General features: G+C 38.5%; 1 protein-coding gene across 1 annotated transcript; it reads right to left on the reverse strand.

Moving 5' to 3' along the window:
* Window positions 1-808: 808 nt before the first annotated feature.
* Window positions 809-19,692, reverse strand: dnajc11a (DnaJ (Hsp40) homolog, subfamily C, member 11a). The gene is made up of 16 exons (XM_053643835.1): window positions 19,445-19,692; window positions 14,423-14,552; window positions 14,136-14,209; window positions 12,108-12,209; window positions 11,901-12,029; window positions 9,525-9,647; window positions 9,355-9,428; window positions 8,450-8,639; window positions 6,825-6,910; window positions 6,571-6,687; window positions 6,330-6,485; window positions 6,050-6,119; window positions 4,944-5,001; window positions 4,039-4,181; window positions 3,056-3,185; window positions 809-2,939 (listed from the first exon to the last, which is right to left on the reverse strand). The coding sequence occupies exons 1-16, from the start codon at window positions 19,514-19,516 to the stop codon at window positions 2,914-2,916; spliced, it is 1,680 nt and encodes a 559-aa protein (XP_053499810.1). The 5' UTR covers window positions 19,517-19,692; the 3' UTR covers window positions 809-2,913.
* Between the last annotated feature and the right edge of the window lie 1,226 nt (window positions 19,693-20,918).

A 20,918-nucleotide genomic window follows, 5' to 3' on the forward strand; every position in this document is an offset into this window, starting at 1 on the left:
GCCAGGGTTCAATAAAGCCCATCACTACAGAGCATCGTTACATGATCGTGATTTGTAATGAGCACAGACCAGAATCTTCTCAATAAGCTCAGATCTATAACAAAAGAAAACCACAGTCATGGCTTACGCTGTGTAATGAATACAAAATATTTGAAAGGCAAAAAAAGTGCTTAAATTACTTCACACGGACTTTTATTTTGAACTACTCTGCTACTCAAAACAGGAAGTGAACCAGCGATACCAAATCTGTACTACTCTAAAATGGTCTAATGAATAATACTACTAATCGTGCCATTATTTTATTACCATACCATCACGACAGTAATAAGTTAACTCTAAAACAAGTTAAAATGTAAAGGTGCATTTTAAGAAGTTCAGGTCCACCATTTTTGTTCAGGGCAAAGATGGCAAAAAAAGTTTCTCTGCTTATAATTGCACCAGCAGGTACAGTAACATGAAACCCCAGATCACTTTCCCCAGGATGCTCAAGTAAATAGAAGCCTTGATAATACAGATAAAAACGTGGAACAGGTAAAACACCCTCGCCTAAGCTTCGTCTAATTCCGATATATACATTATATACATTATATGTGTGTGTGTGTGTATATATATATATATATATATATATATATATATATATATATATATATATATATATATATATAGATAGATAGAGAGAGATAGGTAGAGATATAAATCTCTCTCTCTCTCTATATATATCTATCTATAGCTCTCTCTCTCTCTCTCTCTCTATATATAAAAATATGTATATGTGTGTGTGTGTGACAGCAACAGGTTTGAAGAAGAGCCTTAATGAGACTAAACCTGCTCGACCCATCTCCCTTAGCAAAACAGCTTAAAAACACAAGACTATTGGGACAGGTGAACGTTTTGTAACTAAATCTTCCACAAACTTTTGCCAAAAAGTTGAAGCACATGATGTCTAGAACATCTTTGTGTGCTGTAGCATTACAATTTCCCTTCACTGGAACTAAGGGTCCTAAACCTGCTCCAGCATGACAATGCCCCTGTGCACAAAGTGATGTCCATAAAGGCGTGGTTTGCCAAGGCCGGTGGTGAAGAACTCGAGTGTCCTTTGCAAAGAGCCCCGACGTCAACCCCATTGAACTGGAATGCTGATTTGCACCCCAGGCCTCCTCGTCCGACATCAGTGCCCGACCCCACTAATGCTCTTGTGGCTGATTGATCACAAATCCCCACAGCCATTTTCCAAAATCTAGTGAAAATCCTTCCCAGAAGGAGATGGAGGTTACTATAACAGTAAAGGGGGACTAAATCTGGAATGGGATGTTCAAATAGCACATATAGGACATATGTGATGGTCGGGTGTCCACAAACCTTTGGCCTTACAGTGTACTAAAAAGCAGTAAAGGAAAAGCAGCAAACCTAAGGAAACAGGCCACTCACATTTGGTTTGACATGCAGTTTACACATTGGTTGAAAAGTATTCATGAAACACACAGCACCAGTTTCTGGATGATACACTAATACCTAATAAAATCAAGTCTTTGATAAGGTCTTCCAAGAGTGGATTTTCCTTCTGATGAAACTGTGAGGATGATTTTGCTAATGTCATTCCGACCACTTTCTTTCATATGGAATACAATCGGACTTGCAGCGTTCCACAGTCAAGTTGTATTTAATCCAGATTGTGGAATTCAAGATTTAGGGATAAAATCGAGACTATGGATAGCTATTAGTCCATGAATGATTGCAAAAAAAAAAAAGTACACCATTTAAAACCATTTTGCTTTCATTTTAATTAATATCTCCCAACCCCATGGCACAGGTCCAGAGTGTGTACTGATAATAGACACTTTCAGAGAGAAACAGAGATGCTGCACAACCAGTCCTTTTCTCCCCCAACTTCCCAACAACTGCAGAAGTCATCGGTCTGTTTCTGAAGGCTTGTGGTAGCAGAGAAAAAGAGAGAATTTCTTTTTCTCCATGTAGCATTAAAACAGGACTTTTTATGGAAGCTTATATTTCACACCATTATTTATTACCAGTCATGTTGTTTAAGAACAGTGTGGTTGCCTAACTGTACTTGATATTTAAGTGTGCATCTTTAGTGTAATTTTAGATCAGTCTCTCCAGCCACAGAATGTCAAAGCCAGTGGTATGTGTCAATTTGTTCGATCATTAAGGAAAATTTGGATTATAATGTCCCCATGCTTTATATTCATGTAACAGTTTCATATGGCAGGTGATGAGTTCTCAGCTCTGGGTTAGTTGAGCTTCAGATAGAATGGTAGGGTGAAAATTTATAACGATTGGCCAGCACAAGTATCATAGAGGCTAGGATATAATTTCTTAACCAGTATAGGACTATTCAGTGTTTCCATTTTAAATAATATTTGTATGCTGCAATGCTGATGCTTGGGACACTCCTTTCCCCCTTTTTAGTGGGATTCTGTGGATTGCTACAGCAGCATGCACTGATGTCTTTATAGCAGGGTTAAACAGCACTCTCGGATGAGGACTGAATACAGGTACTGTTGGGATCCTTTAGATCCTCCAGTACGTATGTTAGTACCGTAACCATCATTTTCCTATGTGGAAGAGGAATTTGTCTTAAAAACCAACAACAACAACAAAACAAAAAAAAAACACGAGGCCAAAATAACAGAGAAAGTAACAAATACTTTGCATATTCTTGCTTGTACTGATTTTAGATACAGGTTTTTTCAAATGGGGATTCAACAAATTCATGCATTTTCCACTGGACTCCATTAAACATGCCCTTTTACTTAAAGATTAAAACTCACAAAATGAAGGCTATAGTGCATGTGAATGGCTTTTAGGCCACAGGGAATATCCAAGTCACTATAACATCCATTTCTCCTATACGTCAGTCCAAGTTGTCCCTTTTAGCCCTGCAGATAATGGTTCCTAAGTGTCATTATCAATTCTGTGAGCTAGAAAGAAGAGGGAAAAGACAAATACAGGAGACATTAGCAATGGACGAATATAAACAGACAAACTAATTGTATATCAATATAGCAATATCACAGAGCAAAAATAACAGACTTACACTGCTTTGGTATCCTGAGTGCTTCTGCGTCACCAGACAGAACCTGGTGCATGACGCCTCGGAACTGATACAGCACCTTCAGGCTCTTTTCCTCCCCCACGCAGGGGTCGTAGAAGCCCGGTAAGCCAGCCTGAACACACACACAAAAAAACCCAGAACAACATCATTAATCAATGAAAATCCAGTAAATCCAATTACATTTGATGCATGTAAATTTTTATGCTATTTTACACCACAACACTGTTTAACTGAATTCTTGATTCTGATTGGTCAGAGGGTGTTTGTTAATTTTGTATAACTGCATCTCTGACAGTAGTAGTGCTGGCTGCAAGGCAAAACACAGATTTGCATTGATGCCCTTGTTCCAATACATTATCGTTTCTATAGTAACAACCTACACAGGGATTTGCATTGTGGATGCTCTACATAAGTGGACATAGAAAAGGCCTGTAATTGGTGATATGATGAAGTTTTCTGTGAGAAGATTTGGAAGGAGTCTCCAGTGTCCGTGCTTTAACAGTCAGAGGTATAGCAGCAATTAGTTTTCTGACATGGGAGCGTCTTCAGGACAGCAGGCTTTATGCATTGTAGTGTCTTGCAGTGCATTTTTTGTCTTATGAACTTTGAGAGGAAGAAAGAAAAAAAAAGCGAGGCTGGTGCTGCTATAAGAGATAACAGGAAGTAACTCATTTCGCAGATATCCAACATTAAATGTAACTAGTATAAAAATATATATATATATATATATATATATACATATATATATATATATATATATATATATATATATATATATTTTAAAGTATGCCATATGAATAAAACATTTCAGGCTGTGCTGTTATTGGAAGTTACAGTAACAGCAGCGACCCTATTGTTGATTATTTTCCTATACCAGCATGCTGTCGTGTTTCATTCCTAACATATTAAACCTATTAAAGATGTTTTTATCGTATCTAGATAAATAACTTGTTGAAGTGTGTTACCTTTGAGGCCTCTGTGAGAATGAGTTTGGAGTCTTTCACCAGACACTGCAGAGGTACAGTCACATCAATGACTCTCGCTCTTTCATGCTTCCTACTGTTGTCCGTCACAAACTTTCCATACCAGGCATTGAGTATGATGAGGCCTGGTAAGAGAAGACACTTAAAAATCTGTTGCAAATGAACATCTGGCATCATTTGTTCATCTTCAATAAATGCTTTATTCTGTTCAAGGTCAGTGTGGGTTAAATGATTTAATAGTTTAAATTCTGGAGGGGAAAGAACCACGTAAAGTTTCGGCAGTTAATGCCGATTTGAACGTTGGAAGAAAATCTTTAATTTTGCCACCACTGCACAATACAAATGCTTTATCTAGGTATAGTAGTCAACAAATTTGGTGTGTGACCACATTAATCATGCTTTGTATTGATTTGACAATAATTCCAACACTGATAACATAGAAGACATGTCAGTGATATGACCACAGGAAGCCACTTGCAGGTTTTGAGAATACTTTCTAAAGCAATCTCCTCTGGGCCAGTTTCCCTATTTCCAACAAACCCGATTCAGATCAGGAGAGAACAGATAAACCGTCCATGAAATGGATCATATATGTGCTGGGAGCATGGAAAACATGAACATACGGTGCAGTGGGCCTTCAGGGCTGCAGATGGAATCTATGCATGTAATGTTACTGTATGGTGGAGTAAAACTGTAAAAACTAACTAAAGCTAACCTACATTAGCTAGGATATGGTAGTGCTTTTATTATATAATCTACAATGACGATCAACATTTAACCAGGGAATTCATGACATCATGTATCACACACGAAACGCTTGTAATTTGAATTTGTAAATCAAAAAACACTGTTTTGACACAAACCAAAATGTACTCATGTTCTCTTACCCATTCTTGACTCCTCAGCTTCAATGATCCTGCGCACAGACTCCTGCATCAGCAGAACCTGAGACAACAATGTGTGCAATAATTTTACCAACAGTCTTGTTTATTTTGCATTGTTTATTGAAAATAGTTGGTCACAAAAGTGCATCAGATTTAAGGTAGCATTAGAAAGGGCTATTGAGGAAAAATAGACCAGTAGTATATTTTGACATTTTTGCAACTACACATTTAAATGTACTGTTTCTCTATTTATCAGTCTCTCCAGGATTTAGCGATCTCAGAAATGAACACAAAATCAATGAAACTCCGCAATATTCGTAGGAGCTTGCAATTTTTCAAAATTACAGCGGATTTGGGACAAGACGAGTCAAGTGTCGTCATGACAATGCGTGTTCCTCAAACTCTTGTTTGGTTTTGATTCGACTTACCCTTCTAGAAAGGTTTTGATTAACTTTCTAAACTTGCTTAGGCTATCTACCAAGATCATGATTGCTAGTTAAGGAGCCAGGTTAACAAATGCAGCTGCAGAAATGGATGTGGAAATGAATAAACGTGGGTAGAAATATATACAGATTTCTTATAGAATATGGACATGTTTATTAATGGTATTGTTTTTTTCAATTATTACATGATAAATGCAAGATAAATGAATAGATGACATTTGCTTTCAGATAGTGTTTGGCATTTTTCAGTGGAATTTGTATGGACTCTTTACTTCTGGAGGTAGTCTATAGTTTACAGGTCTACATGATGATTAAAGAATCTTTACAGAACTGTTGTAATGGCTACTGTGTTGAGGTTGGGCTTTAAAAGAAAGGTTGTGGCTTGGTCTTTCAGCCACGCATGATGGAGGTACAATGTGTTATAGTAGCACTGCAGAAAATGTTAATAACCCTGTATATACAGTAGAAAATATCAAATTTCACAGTGTGAAAGGTTTTTTCCACAGAATTATCACTATGACAAAGGTACTGAGGGACAAATAATAATCTAAATGTAAAACTGTGTAATCTAAATGTATTGCTTCCTTTCACGCTAATCAGAAGGACTGTGATTAAATAGTCCACATTAAGAACATAAAGCACTACAACAGTGCCATGTGGACTTACTGCAGACTCTGCCTCTTGCTTCTTCTTGGCAATGTCAGACGAGGCACTCTCCCGCTGCTTCTCCAGTTCCCTAAAGTGAGAGAGAGGGGCTCACAAGTAAATTAAATACAAACCCAAAAAACAAATCAACACAAACTGCTTATAAATTCTGCATCTGTATATTATGAGTGCAATTTCAATGTTATTATCAGTTTTAACTATGCATAATGAAAATGACTTAGTAGCAATATATTCACAATCTTGAAGATTTTCATGGAGTATAGAGGGGAAACTGGCTTACTGTTCCTTCTGCGCACACATGTAAGGCTTGATAACAAGCCGCTGGATGGCCAAGTAAAATACGAGAGGTCCGACAGTGGCGTAGAACACCGCACTGGGAAGGAGCTGGTCTGTCAAGTGGATTGGAAAGAAATATGTCTGGCTGGCTCTGTTCAACCTAAAACATAAAAGTTGTTTTTCATGCATGGTGCAAAAATTACTTGAACGATTTTTTTTTTTTTTTTAAACCATCAGCTCCATACTTGATCTTGAGGGAAACACCTTGCGGCACTCCAACACTGACGGTAGCACCGAGAACACTGTGTCGACTGATCTTCGTCTCAGCACCATACTCCACCACTGTTCCGAAAATGCCTGATCTGTACACAAAGTATGCGTGCATGTGAAAAAAAGGCCTTCAAAACTGAACAGAGTTCACTGTTTATATATTAAGGTAGGACTAGCAATCCAAAGGCAATTGCAGCTAATTTTATAATAATAGGACTCAAACACATACTTAACAGAACCCTTGATCTTGGTCTGGTCATCATCTTGGAATTTGTACTGGTAGCTCATCATAATGAAAGTATGTGGGATCCCCAACTGTAACAAGAAACAGACAACAGGATGATATACAGTGCCTTGCATAAGGTTTCAGCCCCATTGGAACTTTTCAACATTTGTAGTGTTACAACCTGGAACTAAAATAGACTTAAAATGGGACTATATGTCATGAATGCACACTAAATAACCCCTGATATTTGACTGAAAATAGCAAAGGAAAAAAAAAAAAAAAAAAAAAAAAAAAACAACCTTTGTGAAATGCATAAATTGTATTTCTTTGCCATGAAAAAAGACACACACTACAAGTTTGTTTTCATCGAAGCATGCATACTCAAACGTGGAAAAGTGTGCCAATAATCTCTAATCTTGAAAATATAGAATGCAGAGCGCAAACTTATGTGAAAATGCTACACAAAGTCACACTTCTGAGGCTTAATCTGAAATGGCGTTGTACACTACAGCACCGGGTAAGACGTTGTGTTGTGTCATAATATACATTCACAGTCCACTTTATTAGGAACACCTGTAGACCTGCACATTCATGCAGTTATCTAAATCAACCAATCATGTGGCAGCAGTGCAATGCATAAAATCATGCAGATACAGGTCGAGAGTTTCAGTTCATGTTCAAAACAAACATCAGAATGAAGAAAAAGTGTGCTCTTAAATCATGGTATGGTTGTTGATACCAGATGGGCTGGTTTGATTATTTAATAAACTGTTGATCTCCTGGAATTTTCACACACAACAGTCTCAGAGTTTAACAAAAAAAAAAAAGAAAAGACATCCCACGAGCGGAGGATCCGCAGGCTGAATGACCAGACTGGTCTGAGTTGACAGGAAGTCTATAGTAACTCAAATAAGCACTCTTTACAACCATGGTGAGCAGAAAAAAACACATCTCAGAAAGCACAACACATCAAACCTTGAGGTGGATGGGCTACACAGAAGAAGACCACATCAGGTTCCACTCCTGTCAGCCAAGAACAGGAATCTGAGACTATCATGGGCACAGACTCACTCATACTGGACAGCTGAAGTTCAGAAAAAATAATCACAGTCTTTTTCAGTCTTCAACTGTCCAGCTTGGGTGAGACTAAAATCTAAAACGATTGGCTGACTGGATAAGTGTGCAGGTGTTCCTAATAAAGTGGATGTTGAGTGTAATTAGTAAACACAGTGAAAAGGAAGCCATCTGGCATTTGGTCTAATTTGAAGATGGTAGATTTGACTTTTTGATCATTGACAAGAAAACACTACCTTGGGTAAATATCTGAAAATCAATCTGGAACAACTAGTAGTGTGATAATATTATATCAGTCACTACATTAACAAAGATTACTGTGCTGGAAGAAAAGCAATTCAAGCCCAGAGACGTAATCAGGTCGAGTCTGTGGCACTTCAGCTTGGTTAATCAATGCACTATTTCCAGCTCAACTCGCAAGGTACCTGGGCAGATATATTAGCAGAGCCATGTTGAACTGCACTGACTTGTAGAAAAGCATAGATGAACTGTGCCTTGTTGGTGGAGCCGCTCCTCAACAGTCTGTTTATCACCGGCTTTAATAAATTACTGACCTGAACAGCAAACGTGAAGTGGCTGCTCTTTGTGTCTCTCACAATACTGGAGTTCATGGAAGACTGAGCACCCCAGCGCCACTGTAGGTAGCCCATTGTGTTCTTGTCTAGGTGGCGTGCAAGCACGGTGGTTAAACCTGGACGCACACCACGTGACGAAAACTGCATTGCACACTGAGTGGTCATGAAGCTGAAACATACACAAAGACTGGATTAATGGGCCGAACTAAAATTCATGTGTAGTATCGAACCGTACAACAGCGATTAGACATGATTGTTTGTGTGTCTTGGACAGCTGAATGAGAACCAGATGGGGTTTTTTTAAGGTGTTTTAAATAAAACTGTTTTACAGTCAGGGAACACTTTAGCATTTAAAAAAAAAATAAAAAGGAACATTATTTAAATGTGAAATGAATAAATGTTTTCAGTTTCTGAATTGAAGAACCCATTTTTATTATAATAGGTTATCATTAGATTCCAGACACTATTTATAGGCATAATAACTGTAACAATATTAGAAAGTTACAGAACCCCTGGTTATGCTTCACAGTCCCCACTTTGACAGTCATGTCCATAAAAGTCCCTAAAATAACTTTAGCAGAGCACACGTGCACCATTTCACTCCTACTCTCATACAACTGCAGTTTGATTTCAAATATCATCAGCTGTTTATCTAACAGGAGTCCGAGGGGATTAGCCATGTTTTTAGATGTGTGTATCAGAAATAAATCAGTATTTTATAATGAAATACTGTATTATACACTAAGGACTGAGGGAGACATTGGCATGTGCTGGTCTTCGTTATTCTAGACCGGTGGCGCACAGGAGCTCTTTGTGCAAGGATAGTTATTTTCAGTTTCTTTTTCTTTGAGAACTTCACTACACCGCTGACATGCATTACTCACCAGCGAGGTGTCAGGTTGCGAAAAATCTTCAACCCAAAGAGAGGACCGTGTGTGTCTCCTGCTCCTAATTCAACCTACAGACAGAAAAAAGGTGAAAAGTGTTTCGTAATTGCCTGTAATAGCGTTTATTGCAAGTTTGTATTAAAATAGCAAGTAAGCAATGTGCACACCTCTCCCCAGCCTTTCGCTGACGTCACTCGTCGTAGAGCCAGGCTAATGTTTCCACCGCCGTTGCCATTGTGTGTCGAAAGAGAACCAGAGAGAATGGCCGTGTCTGACGTCGTCAGAGGGGCCTTGGGGGGAAAAAACCAACAACAACAACAAAAAAAAAAACAACAACCATATGCATGTGATAAAATGTTGAAAAAGCAAATCTCATATAATGCCGACAGAACATAGTTACATAAAAAGTTTTACACATAGTGTGAACTTCATTTTTGAACACACACCTGCAGTTAAAGAATCATCCTCATAATTTGCCTCATTAGTAAGGAGATTATGAGACGAGAATGTTTTGAGAAAGTCATAACCTCTAATTGGCTACTACAAGACAAAAAAAAAAAAAGAAAAAAAGAAATCATAACATTGGTTTGGGAAAAATAAAAAAATATTTTTTCAATATTCAGAGTGTGGTATTCATTTAGTGGTGTAAGCATCTAATGGAGAACGGAATATTGAGGAATAATGAATAAACAAAGAAAGGATTTCAAAAATACAGTCATGTGAAAAAATAAGTACACCCTAAGGAAATTATTGTGGGTTTTTTTTTTTTTTTACACATTTGGTCAAGCAAACATTTGATCCTCTTTGAAGCAGTGCCTATTAATAAACTTGATACACTTTCAAATGACACATTTACAAAATTTACATTTTGTAGTAACTTTCACAATTTAAATTAACACAAAACAGACCGGTCACATGGAAAAAGTAAGTACACCCCTACATTTATCACACCTTCAAATCCATAAAATTAGAATCAGGTGTTGAAGATTGGGTGCCAGTGATTAGAACCTGCTCAGAGAGTACAGGTGGAACCGGTCTTATTTATATTTATGTCTTATTTATACCGGTCTCATATCTAGTGTCTGGTGTTCCATCTGCTATTAAGGTGTGTGGTGTCATTATGCCAAGATCTAAAGAGTTCTGTAAGGCCTTCAGAAAAAAAGGTTGTGGATGCCTGAGTCTGGCAAGGGATTTAAAAAGATCTCCAAATCATTTGAAATACATCATTCCATTGTAAGGAAAAACTTTTATAAAATGGTGCAGATTTCAAACGACTGCCGATTTGTCACAGACTGGCCGTCCCAGCAAATTCAGCAGACCTTCTGATGCAAAAAGAAGTCTCCAAGAATCCCAAAATTTCATCACAGGATCTGGTGAGTCTTGCAACTATTGGTGTCAAATTTGACCTGCATGGGAGGCGTGCAAGGAAAAAGCATTTGCAAGACTACAGTTTGCCAATGAGCATATAAGCAAAGACCAGGCGTTTTGGAGTAATGTGCTCTGGACAGACAAAGATAAAGTTGTTTGGCCACAGTAACAGCAGACATGTTTGGCACAGACCAAAGACAGCTTTTCAGGAGAAGCACCTCATATCAACTGTGAAGCATGGTGGTGGAAATGTTATGGTTTGGGGTTGCTTCGCTGCCTCAGGGATGGACAGCTTGCATTCATTGATTCAACTAGGAATTCTGCATCACGTGAGGCCATCTGTCTGAAAGTTGAAGTTGAACCGAAAGTGGACCTTTCAACAGGATAATGATCCTAAGCACACTACCAAATCCACCAAGGAATGGCTCAAAAAAAAAAGAAATGGAGGATTATGGAATGGCCTAGTCAAAGCCCGGATTTGAACCACATTGAAATGTTTGGGGGGAGTAGGTGAGCTGGGAGAGATTTAAAACGGGCAGTACATGCAAGAAAACCCACAAACATTTTCCAATTAAAAGAATATTTCACGGAAGAGTGGTCAAAAGTTCCAGGACAATTATGCACAACGCCTACAAAAAGTTATTTCTGCAAAAGGGGGCAATACTAGCTTCTGAGGCCAAAGGTGTACTTACTTTTCCCCACAGAAGAATATCACATGTATTTCTGTTGAATAAATGATTGAAAAAGCTCAACTTTATTAATAGACAGTGTTTCAAAGATGATCAAATGTTTGTTTATCCAAATATGTCGAAAACAAAAGCCAACCATTTCCATGGGGTGTACTTATTTTTTCACATGACTGTAGTAGTTCAAATCAATGTCATACTTTAATTTTGGCTACGTCTTCTACACCTGCATGAATGAGGGAGTGTACAATTTCAAATCGGGTCATGTTTCATGGAAATGATAAAGATATGATGGTAAATGGAGATCATATACGTTTGACCTAAAGAATTTTCACGTCCATACTCCTTCATTAATCAATGTCTCTTTTCTAACCATCTTTGATGAATAAGAGCCATTACACTTGATCACATTTCAGTTTCCACTTCATTTAACAGGATGGCATCGACTCAAATATATAGGTCAATTTTCCCTTTTGAAAAACCACATACCTCTATGGACTGAGATATATGCATCTTGTTAATCTCAATGTTGGGGAAGCCACCAACAGAGAGTTCCTCGAACTCTTCCTCATAGTGATCAAAAAGGTCTGTGGCATCCACACCCACGCTGATTGTCCCCTGCCGGAGAGATGATCAGTAAATCAGTAAAATACAGAAGCCTTGACATGAAATAGTCGTTCGGGACAGTAATGAAACCTTAGGGTTGGTCCTCTGCTGAAGTCTTCTCTCCTCTCTCTCTCTCTGAAGGCGCTCAAACTCTTCCCGGATCTCAGACGGGGTTCTTTTCCTCTCCACTACCTTAAAAAAAATGACAATGGATATATTTTTTAAAAAGACGTGTATTAACACCAAGGAACATTAACACCTCGTTTATCAAACTGAATATGAATTCATCCACAAAGGGTCACGGGGAGCCTAGAGTCTATTGTGGGAGACTCGGGGCACAAGGCAGGGGACAGCCTGGACGGGGTGCCAATCCATCCCAGGGCACAATTGTACACACACTCACACACCCCAGTCACACACTATGGATAATCTGGAAATGCCAATCAGCCTACAACACATGTCTTTAGACTAGGGGAGGAAACTGGAGTACCCAGAGGAAACCATTGAAGCACGGGGAGAACACGCAAACTCCACGCGCACAGGGTGGAGGCAGGGAATCAAACCACCAACCCTGAAGGTGTGAGAAACGTACTAACTACTGTCACCTTGCCTCAAATATGAATTCATTTATTTGGAAACTGACTACGTTTACATGGACAGCAGTAATCTAATTATTGACCTTGGTCTGAGTAAGACAATATTGTGACTAAGGTGTTTACATGAGTCGCTTTTAGAATATTCCTTTCATGTTCCCGTTTTACATGTTATAGAACATAGATCGATTAACGTCACACGTCATTACGTCCCCACGCCACGCCGTCCGACGTTCCCTTCAGAATTTCACACATCAACATACAGTTGGTCTTTGTTATGGTACCGTATACAGTTTTGGGTGTTTTTATTTTTAATTTTATGAAAGCTTCAAGTTAATTATTAGTCATGCTGTACGCGCAAATAGACGACTGCTTGAAGCCGTGGGCTGCGTCCCAAACCGCGTACTTACCTACTATATATTAGCCGAAACACATGTATTTCTCCTACTATATAGCAGGTAAGTACGCGGTTTTGGACGCAGCCGTGCTCTCTTGTTTGTCGTCAAACGGTTGTGTCGTGTGTGTACGTGTCCTGTTGCAAAATGTGGTGAAAACTTCCACACGACGTTAATAGTGTGATTAAGGTACGTACATGTCTATAACACACGCCGATAATGCGACTAAAACAGGAATACTCCACACGTCTTAATTCGATTTGTGTTTACTTCGAGTATGAATTTAGTCGGATTAAGGTCATCAATAATCGCTGTTTACATGCTAGTCTCTTAATCAGAGTATCGTCTTAATCGAGTTAATATTGGATTACTGTTGTCCATGTAAACGTACTGAATGTTCACAAAAGCAGTTACACAAGAAACATGGTATTCATTAAAAAAAAATAAAAAGGTTGGTTCAGAAAAACAATCGTATCCAGTGAGTGCTCCCGAGTTTATGCACATTTTTGCATAAGGAGACTCACTACTGTAAACTGCCATTGATCGGCTTCAAATCATATACCTGACGTAAGTTACTGCAATTTTACATACACATTATTTTGTCAAGTGTAAATAGCTTACTTGTACACGCATACACACATTTTATTTTTAAAACAATAGTCGGTCATTTCATAATAATGACTTCAAAGATTTGCAATCCAAAACAAAATCAACAAACTAAGGCAAATAAGACTGGCCATTTAATTAGGACAAAAGAAATGGAGCAATATAAAAGGAGGAGGAGTCTAGTAAATCAGTGTGTGTCTCTGGAACATTTACTGCACTCTTTCCCCATTTAGTCATCATTTTGCTGCTATTGTGAGCATTTCCTTTTATGGCATTTTGTGGGCGTCGATAAATGCAAACCAGCTGCTCCGTGAACATGCTCAGTTATATACGGGGGATTGTTATTGATCAACATACACACACACAAGCACGAAGAAAAATAATAATAATGACTATAAATCCAGCAGGAATTTTTAGTTCTCAAACAACTTTACCAAAAGACTGATGAAAGATTGCCTCATTCTTTCTTTACTAAAACTAAAAAAACATTGTTACAGTCAACCCCCATTTGAACCATGACTTACCTCCCATCCTTCCACGCTCAGCCCTCTCTTCCCATAAATATCATAGATAGCTCTGGATTGTGGATCACTTAGAACTGCACAGAGAGGGAAATAAAATCACAACAGGGTTGTTCCACTGTGGTACTAAACAAAATAAAACAAAAGAGTAATAAAAACAGCAGGGCAGATTGTAAAAATTGCACCACTGCACAGAAAAATAAACACTCAAATACTTCCTGTGTGTTTTAAACTCTGTGTAACAGATGAGACACGGGTGAGACGAATGTTTACGCAACACCACCGCTCACCTTCGTATGCTTGGTGCACCAGGTTAAAAAGCTGCTCTGCCTGTCTCTTCAGCTCAGGATCTCTGTGTTTATCAGGGTGGTAGAGCATGCAAAGACGCCGATACGATGCCTTAAGTTCTTCTTGTGTGGCCTGAAAGTACAAGACACGCGTGACTAAAACTTCCACGAGGTACAGATTTTATTTTTAAAAATGTATTTCATTGCATGTTTATTGCATGTTTATACACACACACACACAACTAGTGGCCAAGTACATACACTGCACCGACATTCATTGCCTACGTTATCTGATACGCACCATCAAAGTGCAATTTGTAAGTAAACAAAAAGGTACTTATTGGAGCTCATCATGGACCAGTCAATGGAAAGGGACCACATGAGAGTGATGCGGTAACGTGTGTGGCACTGGTATAAGTGTACACTGGGAGGAGACACAGTCAACCAATCAAAACAATCCCTCTAACAGCTGTCTATGGTCACTCACTGACACTGATGAATGACTAGATGATGATTAGCACACACTGTGTGGAAAAATTAAGTTATATTCTCAAGATGGACTAACAACGTATGCGTCCAGTAAGTATACAGCGAGACTGTTAATGTGACGTCTGTGCCTAAAATAATCAACCAGACAAATAATATTTGGTCAGTGGTGATCCTTTTCCATTGAAGGAGCGTGAGCAACAGATGGACTAGTTGGTAACTGTATGTATAAAGGGTACTTATATACATGTACAGGATAACCTGGCTACTCCAGTCATGCTTCCAGAAAATGAATACACACAAATTTTGGCTTTTGAACTCTACCAAGATCCCATGTAGGCAAACTGGGAGGTTCAAGTTTAGATTCACATTATGGTTATCACTAGGCCGGTCACGATAATGACATAATCGACTTATCATACGATAAATGGACATGACCTCGATCGTTTTTACTGACGACGATCTCACCCATCGGGTTTACATGCATGTTTATTTACATAAGAATGAACAACAACATTAAAGCCATTCGCGCTGCTTCTGTCCTCTCGTCTGCTCTAGGGCTGTCGAATTAAAATTCCAACTTCAAATATTCCTCTAATTTAAGATAAAATAAAAAAAAAGTGCACATTCGATTGCAAAAAACGTGTGCATTCAAATTTATGATGTGTAGCAAGCACTAGCACAGATTTTAATTAAACCATACTGTTGAAAAAAAAAATGACACGCAGAATATTAACAACACACTAACGATGTTTTTTGAAGAAGAAAAATCTATACAGAAGAGTTCTAGTGTTTCGAGTCAATAACATCGGGGATTGAGCCGCTTAAGCTGCGTGAGCTGAACGCTGAAGGAACAGCGGTAAACTGAAGCGCTTTATTGGCGGGTTAATTAACTTGCCAAAATGCATCCAAACCACATCTGAGATGAATCAGATATATGCATAAACGTACATGAACATAATATTACAGCTCATTTCTGCACAAAATGACGTGAATGCAAAGTTAAGCGCTAGGTAGAATGGGTCACGTTGTGAATACGCACTTTCCGTAACAACGCACTAAAAAACGGACAATGAATAACTAAAGCATAAAGGATTCACAATATTGTATTACAGCCCCCTTTATGTATTGATTTGGTTGTGTGGTTTTAATTTATTTGCTTCATTTATTTAGGATATTTGAACTTTTTTTAACATACCAATTCCAGTGTCTGAATATTCTCAAGAATTAAAAGTCCACTGCTCTTTGAAAGGGTGTACTTGCGTTATTATGCTATTATATCATCATCATCATTATATCAGTGGCATAAAATAAAATTACTTTTTATTTTATATGAAAATAAAATAGTCTTAAAATGACTATCATTTATCGCAATTATTTCTGGGACAATATATCGTCCAACAAAAGTAGTTATCGTGACAGGCCTAGTTATCACTTGGTGGACTTTAGTTGAACTGTAATAAACAATCTGCTGCCTTCATGTGCTCTTCAGACAGAGTTATTTCCCAGTCTTTACATACAAGAGAACTGCTAGCATTCCTGAACTGATTTGGGATCTTCCTGACATTTTAGTCTATTGCAGGGGTGTCCAATCTTATCCGGAAAGGGATCGGTGTGGGTGCAGGTTTTCATTGCAACCACGCAGGAGCCACACCGGATTCCACTTGTTTAATCAGTCGAGCATGGCTTTCAATAGACGCGGGTGTGGCTTCTGCTTAGTTGGAATGAAAACCTGCATCCACACTGATCCGTTTCTGGATAGGACAGGACACCCCTGGTCTACTGTAATACTGTATAATAGAATAAGCAATAATGCAGTAAGTCCTTTTGAGCCTCTCGAATGGCACATGGCTCGACTTGACCCATAATCCCCCATGGGAAGGTACAAAGAAATCATGCAACAAGACTCTTGTCTGTACTGCACCCAGATGCTGGAAAGAAGCTGAGTCCTACCTCTTCAACAAACACTCAATTTTAAAAAAAAACAAACCTTGTGCTGTGTGTTTTCGTTTGGTACTAAATTCTCTTTCAGCTTGATAATATTCTTAAACCCTGACGTATTTGTACTAGCACTTATATAGCGCCTTTTAACCGTAGCGGTTCTACAAAGCGCTTTACTCATTCACCCATTCACAAACACACTCACATGCAAGGCGCTTGCCTGCCATCGGGAGCAACTTGGGGTTCAGTGTCTTGCCCAAGGACACTTCGGCATGTGGAGGTATGTGGGCCGGGGATCGAACCGCCAATCCTGCGATTTGTGGACACACCTGAGCCACAGCCGCCCCGTATATGAGTATATGATTTCTGATGGAGATTAAAAGGTACTTAAGCAAATTGCTCAGGATAAGGGCATCTCCCAAATGCTGTAAATGTTCTCCCAGTATTGATGTGGGTTTCCTCCCACCTACAAAAATCATAGTCACAGATTGGCCACTCTAAATCGCCCTTAGGTGTGACTGAGTGTGTAGATGAATGTGAACATGGTGCCTTTACGATGGACACAAACCTTAATCAGGATAAAGCGGTTACTGAAAATGAATGAATGAATGCATGTATGAATACAAGTAAACTGCTAATGTTGCTGATTTGCTTTGGTATCTCCCTTAGATTTTATTATACAGGCTGTCCCAAAAGTCTCCGTACACAGGGGAAATGAACACTTTTTAGCAAAATGTCTTCCAAAATTTTTCATACTTAGTTTATATATATGTATAAATACATATGTATGATCAGCTTCCTGATCCAGCCATGAGAATGATTTCAGTACGCTTTTCTTTTGTCAAAGGCAATGTTAAAGGCTATCTAGTTTATATGTATAAACCAAGTAGCTAGATGGCCTTTAAGAAGGCCTTTGACAAAAGAAAAGTGTACTGAAATGATTCTCATGGCTGGTTCAGGAAGCAGTCACAAGGTTGCGATGGACTTTAACAGGAAACATGGCGAGCACATCACACATACACACACACACACACACGTGACACTGTAGCCAAACTTAATTATGTTTGTCTGTTTGTTTGTGTTTTAACACCATGCTATTTTCTACAGCTATTTTCATGGCGAGAAATATCTAAGGGACTCTATATAAGATTTTTAAAATCTATTTTTCTTAAAAACTATAAAATTGCATTAGGTTTGATTTTGTTAAAAATTCCTTCCAGAGTGTTGTCTAAATAAAAATTATTTCTCAAGGGGTTAAGACTAGTACAGTCTAATAAAACATGCTTCAAGGATAATGGATTCTGGCAAAAGCTACATGTTGCTGAGTCTTCTCCTAATATTAAAAACTTGTGTGTCATCCAGGAGTGAGCTATTCGACAGCGGGTGTAGACGATCTGGTCCCAGCGATTTGAAAACAGAGAAACGTTTCTCTTGCCAACAATAGGGCTGGTTTCATGGGGTTTGTTCATGGTGCATTGGTCCCACTCACTTTGCCATTTATTGTTAATGTACAAGTTTATTATGGATTTTAGGTCAGTGGGAGGTATTGGACACTTTTTGAAATCCCCTGATAACGCTTCTTTTGCAGCAGTGTCTGTTTCTTTGTTTCCCGGGACTCCCGCCAAACTTATTAACAAATTCATCAAGCCTGGAAGTGTTCGGACCGACCGAGAAGTGGACGTCCACGAACATCCACTGACGAAGGCACAGCCTAGCAAACATAGTCCCCTACGTATAGAGACTTTTGAGACAACCTCCATTGTAATGTTGTATATTATTTAACCAATGGCTAGATTATAAATGTTAGCCAGTGTGTGTTACCTGTTTGCTGACTACTGAATAGGTATGTATTTAAAAAACAATACTGCAAGTGTCCTTTCCTGTAACTGTCTCAGACATCATTATAGAGTCATGTATAGTAACAAATAAAAATACTAATTATAATAATAATAATAAATCAAATGTGTAGAATTTGTAGTTTTTGAAGCAGACTTCATATCGGAAACGTTTATCAACGATAAATTCGATAGCAAGTGAAGGCAGCACCACTTTAACACCAGTCCCTCGTGTAACGACAGAATTAACTGAACGACCTAAAGCCTTAATGACGTTAAAGACAGAGGCAACGTTACACAACATGCACCTCGTGTTATTACATTTCGTTTAGAGAAGTTTGCACGGAAGAACTATCTAGAAACTAACGACACCCGACTTTCCTTTCGAGGCTCGCGGTAACAAAAGTAACTCAGCGCTAGCTTTACAGCACGCTAGCATAACTTTAAAAGCATAAAGGCTTTAAAACAAACCTCGCAAAAACTACACTACTTGCAGGAAGTTTACGGAAAGAGTACCCGATAGTTCAAAAGTCACGTATTTGTATGGCACGCGTTGAAAAATGAACAGAAATTTTATTTTTGTAAAGAGGTGTGTACAGTTTAGCTGCACTGGGCAATGATAAGCAAGGGTCACAGTGCTAACGCTTTAGCTCAATTCACTCTGAATCCTGATTTGCATTAACATTATGCAAAATATTCCAATTCACATGGACCTCAAACTCTCTAATCATATATTCAGAAATAAATAACGTGGATTCCATACCTCCCTCCGCACGTTTAATAGAGAATAGTAATCATCATTATCAATTTCATCCTCCTCCAAGGCCGCCGCCATGTTTACAACCTTTCATCCCGTCCAGCGTCCGTTTTCACACGGATCTGGGAACTTTATCGCCCCCATCAGGACCGGAGGTGAATTGTTTTTATTTATTCTTTCTTTCTTTCTTTCTTTCTTTAACGTGCTGAATAAACTGTTTTCAAGTAACTGCTCTCTATATATGTGAAATATAATCCCAGAGACAAGACAAAGTGTATTAAACTGTGCTCTAAACTTTATGTGCACTTTATATAATCGACGCCGTAATTATTCCTAAATGGAAACGGATTTATTAGTAGCTCCATGCACAGCTTGGTATTTTTTTATGTACAAATTCTTACCTCTGGAGATCTACAAAAACTAAAAGCCTATTCTCAGCGCCTACTCTATTGCACATTAGGATATGCTTTATTATTATTAGGCATCTTTAATCTGAAATGATACTTTCATTAATTATGACATGCAGACGGATGAGATTTATTATCTTCATAAACAAACTATTGCTTAAATAGAGAATAAACAAAATGCAAATGAATTAACACACAGGCGTAGTTAATTACCAGTGAACATTTCCTACTTGTAAAAAGTAAACAGAATTAAATTAATCTATGCAGCTACAGGCCTAAGTACACTATTTTAAAGCTTTAATTCATTTTGCTGAATGAGAATTAAACCCCACATGATCGTTAAGTGATCACGATTTGATTATGCAGGAACACATTCTTTTTTTTTCAGACACAGAGAAAACAAGGTCTGGCAAAGCAAAGGTCTTTGCACTTTATCAATTAGGCTACTTTACCACTTCATGACTTTTCTATCGGCAATGAAAAGGTCAGGATCTGGAGAGTGTTCCCATTTCCCATGTTATCAATCGAATGCAAGCAATAAGGATCATATTTTAATGATGGCATTTCACGGTCTATTTTTTGCTGCAGGCAAAGAAACATTTAATTCATTATCTATTAGCTCGCTGCAATTAAAGAATGTTCATTAATCTCTCAGTTGTGTCAGGCCACTTACATAGTCATGAGTGCATTCAAAATTAGCAAGGTTTTTCCAGACAATTCAAGGATAATATAACTAAGCGCAATGTAAAAGTGGATCCACTTAAAAACAAACCAATCCTCCTCCTCATCATCATCCTCATCCTCCTCCTCCTCTTTCTCATCATCATCATCACCACAAAAACAATAACAACAACACTAATAATAGGGGGGCATGGTGGCTCGTACCTCTGGGGTTGGGGGTTCAATTATCGCACATTGCATGTTCTCCACATGCTTTAGGGGTTTCCTCCCACTGTCCAAAAATACATGTGTTGTAGGCTGACTAGCATTTTCAAATTGTCCACAGTGTGTGTGATTGTGCCCCTTGATGGGTTGGCACCCCATCCAGGGTGTCCCTCACCCTGTGCCCCAAG

Source organism: Ictalurus furcatus, chromosome 15 (genome assembly GCF_023375685.1).
Source record: "Ictalurus furcatus strain D&B chromosome 15, Billie_1.0, whole genome shotgun sequence".
In the NCBI taxonomy this organism is placed as follows: domain Eukaryota; kingdom Metazoa; phylum Chordata; class Actinopteri; order Siluriformes; family Ictaluridae; genus Ictalurus; species Ictalurus furcatus.

Excerpts from the sequence above, each read along its gene's own strand:
- dnajc11a (XM_053643835.1), bottom strand. The coding sequence starts at position 19,516 with ATGGCGGCGGCCTTGGAGGAGGATGAAATTGATAATGATGATTACTAT. Across the intron at positions 8,640-9,354 it reads CGCAACCTGACACCTCGCTG|CTTCATGACCACTCAGTGTG; the intron begins GTGAGTAATGCA and ends TGTATGTTTCAG. Across the intron at positions 5,002-6,049 it reads AGCAAGAGGCAGAGTCTGCA|GTTCTGCTGATGCAGGAGTC; the intron begins GTAAGTCCACAT and ends TTGTTGTCTCAG.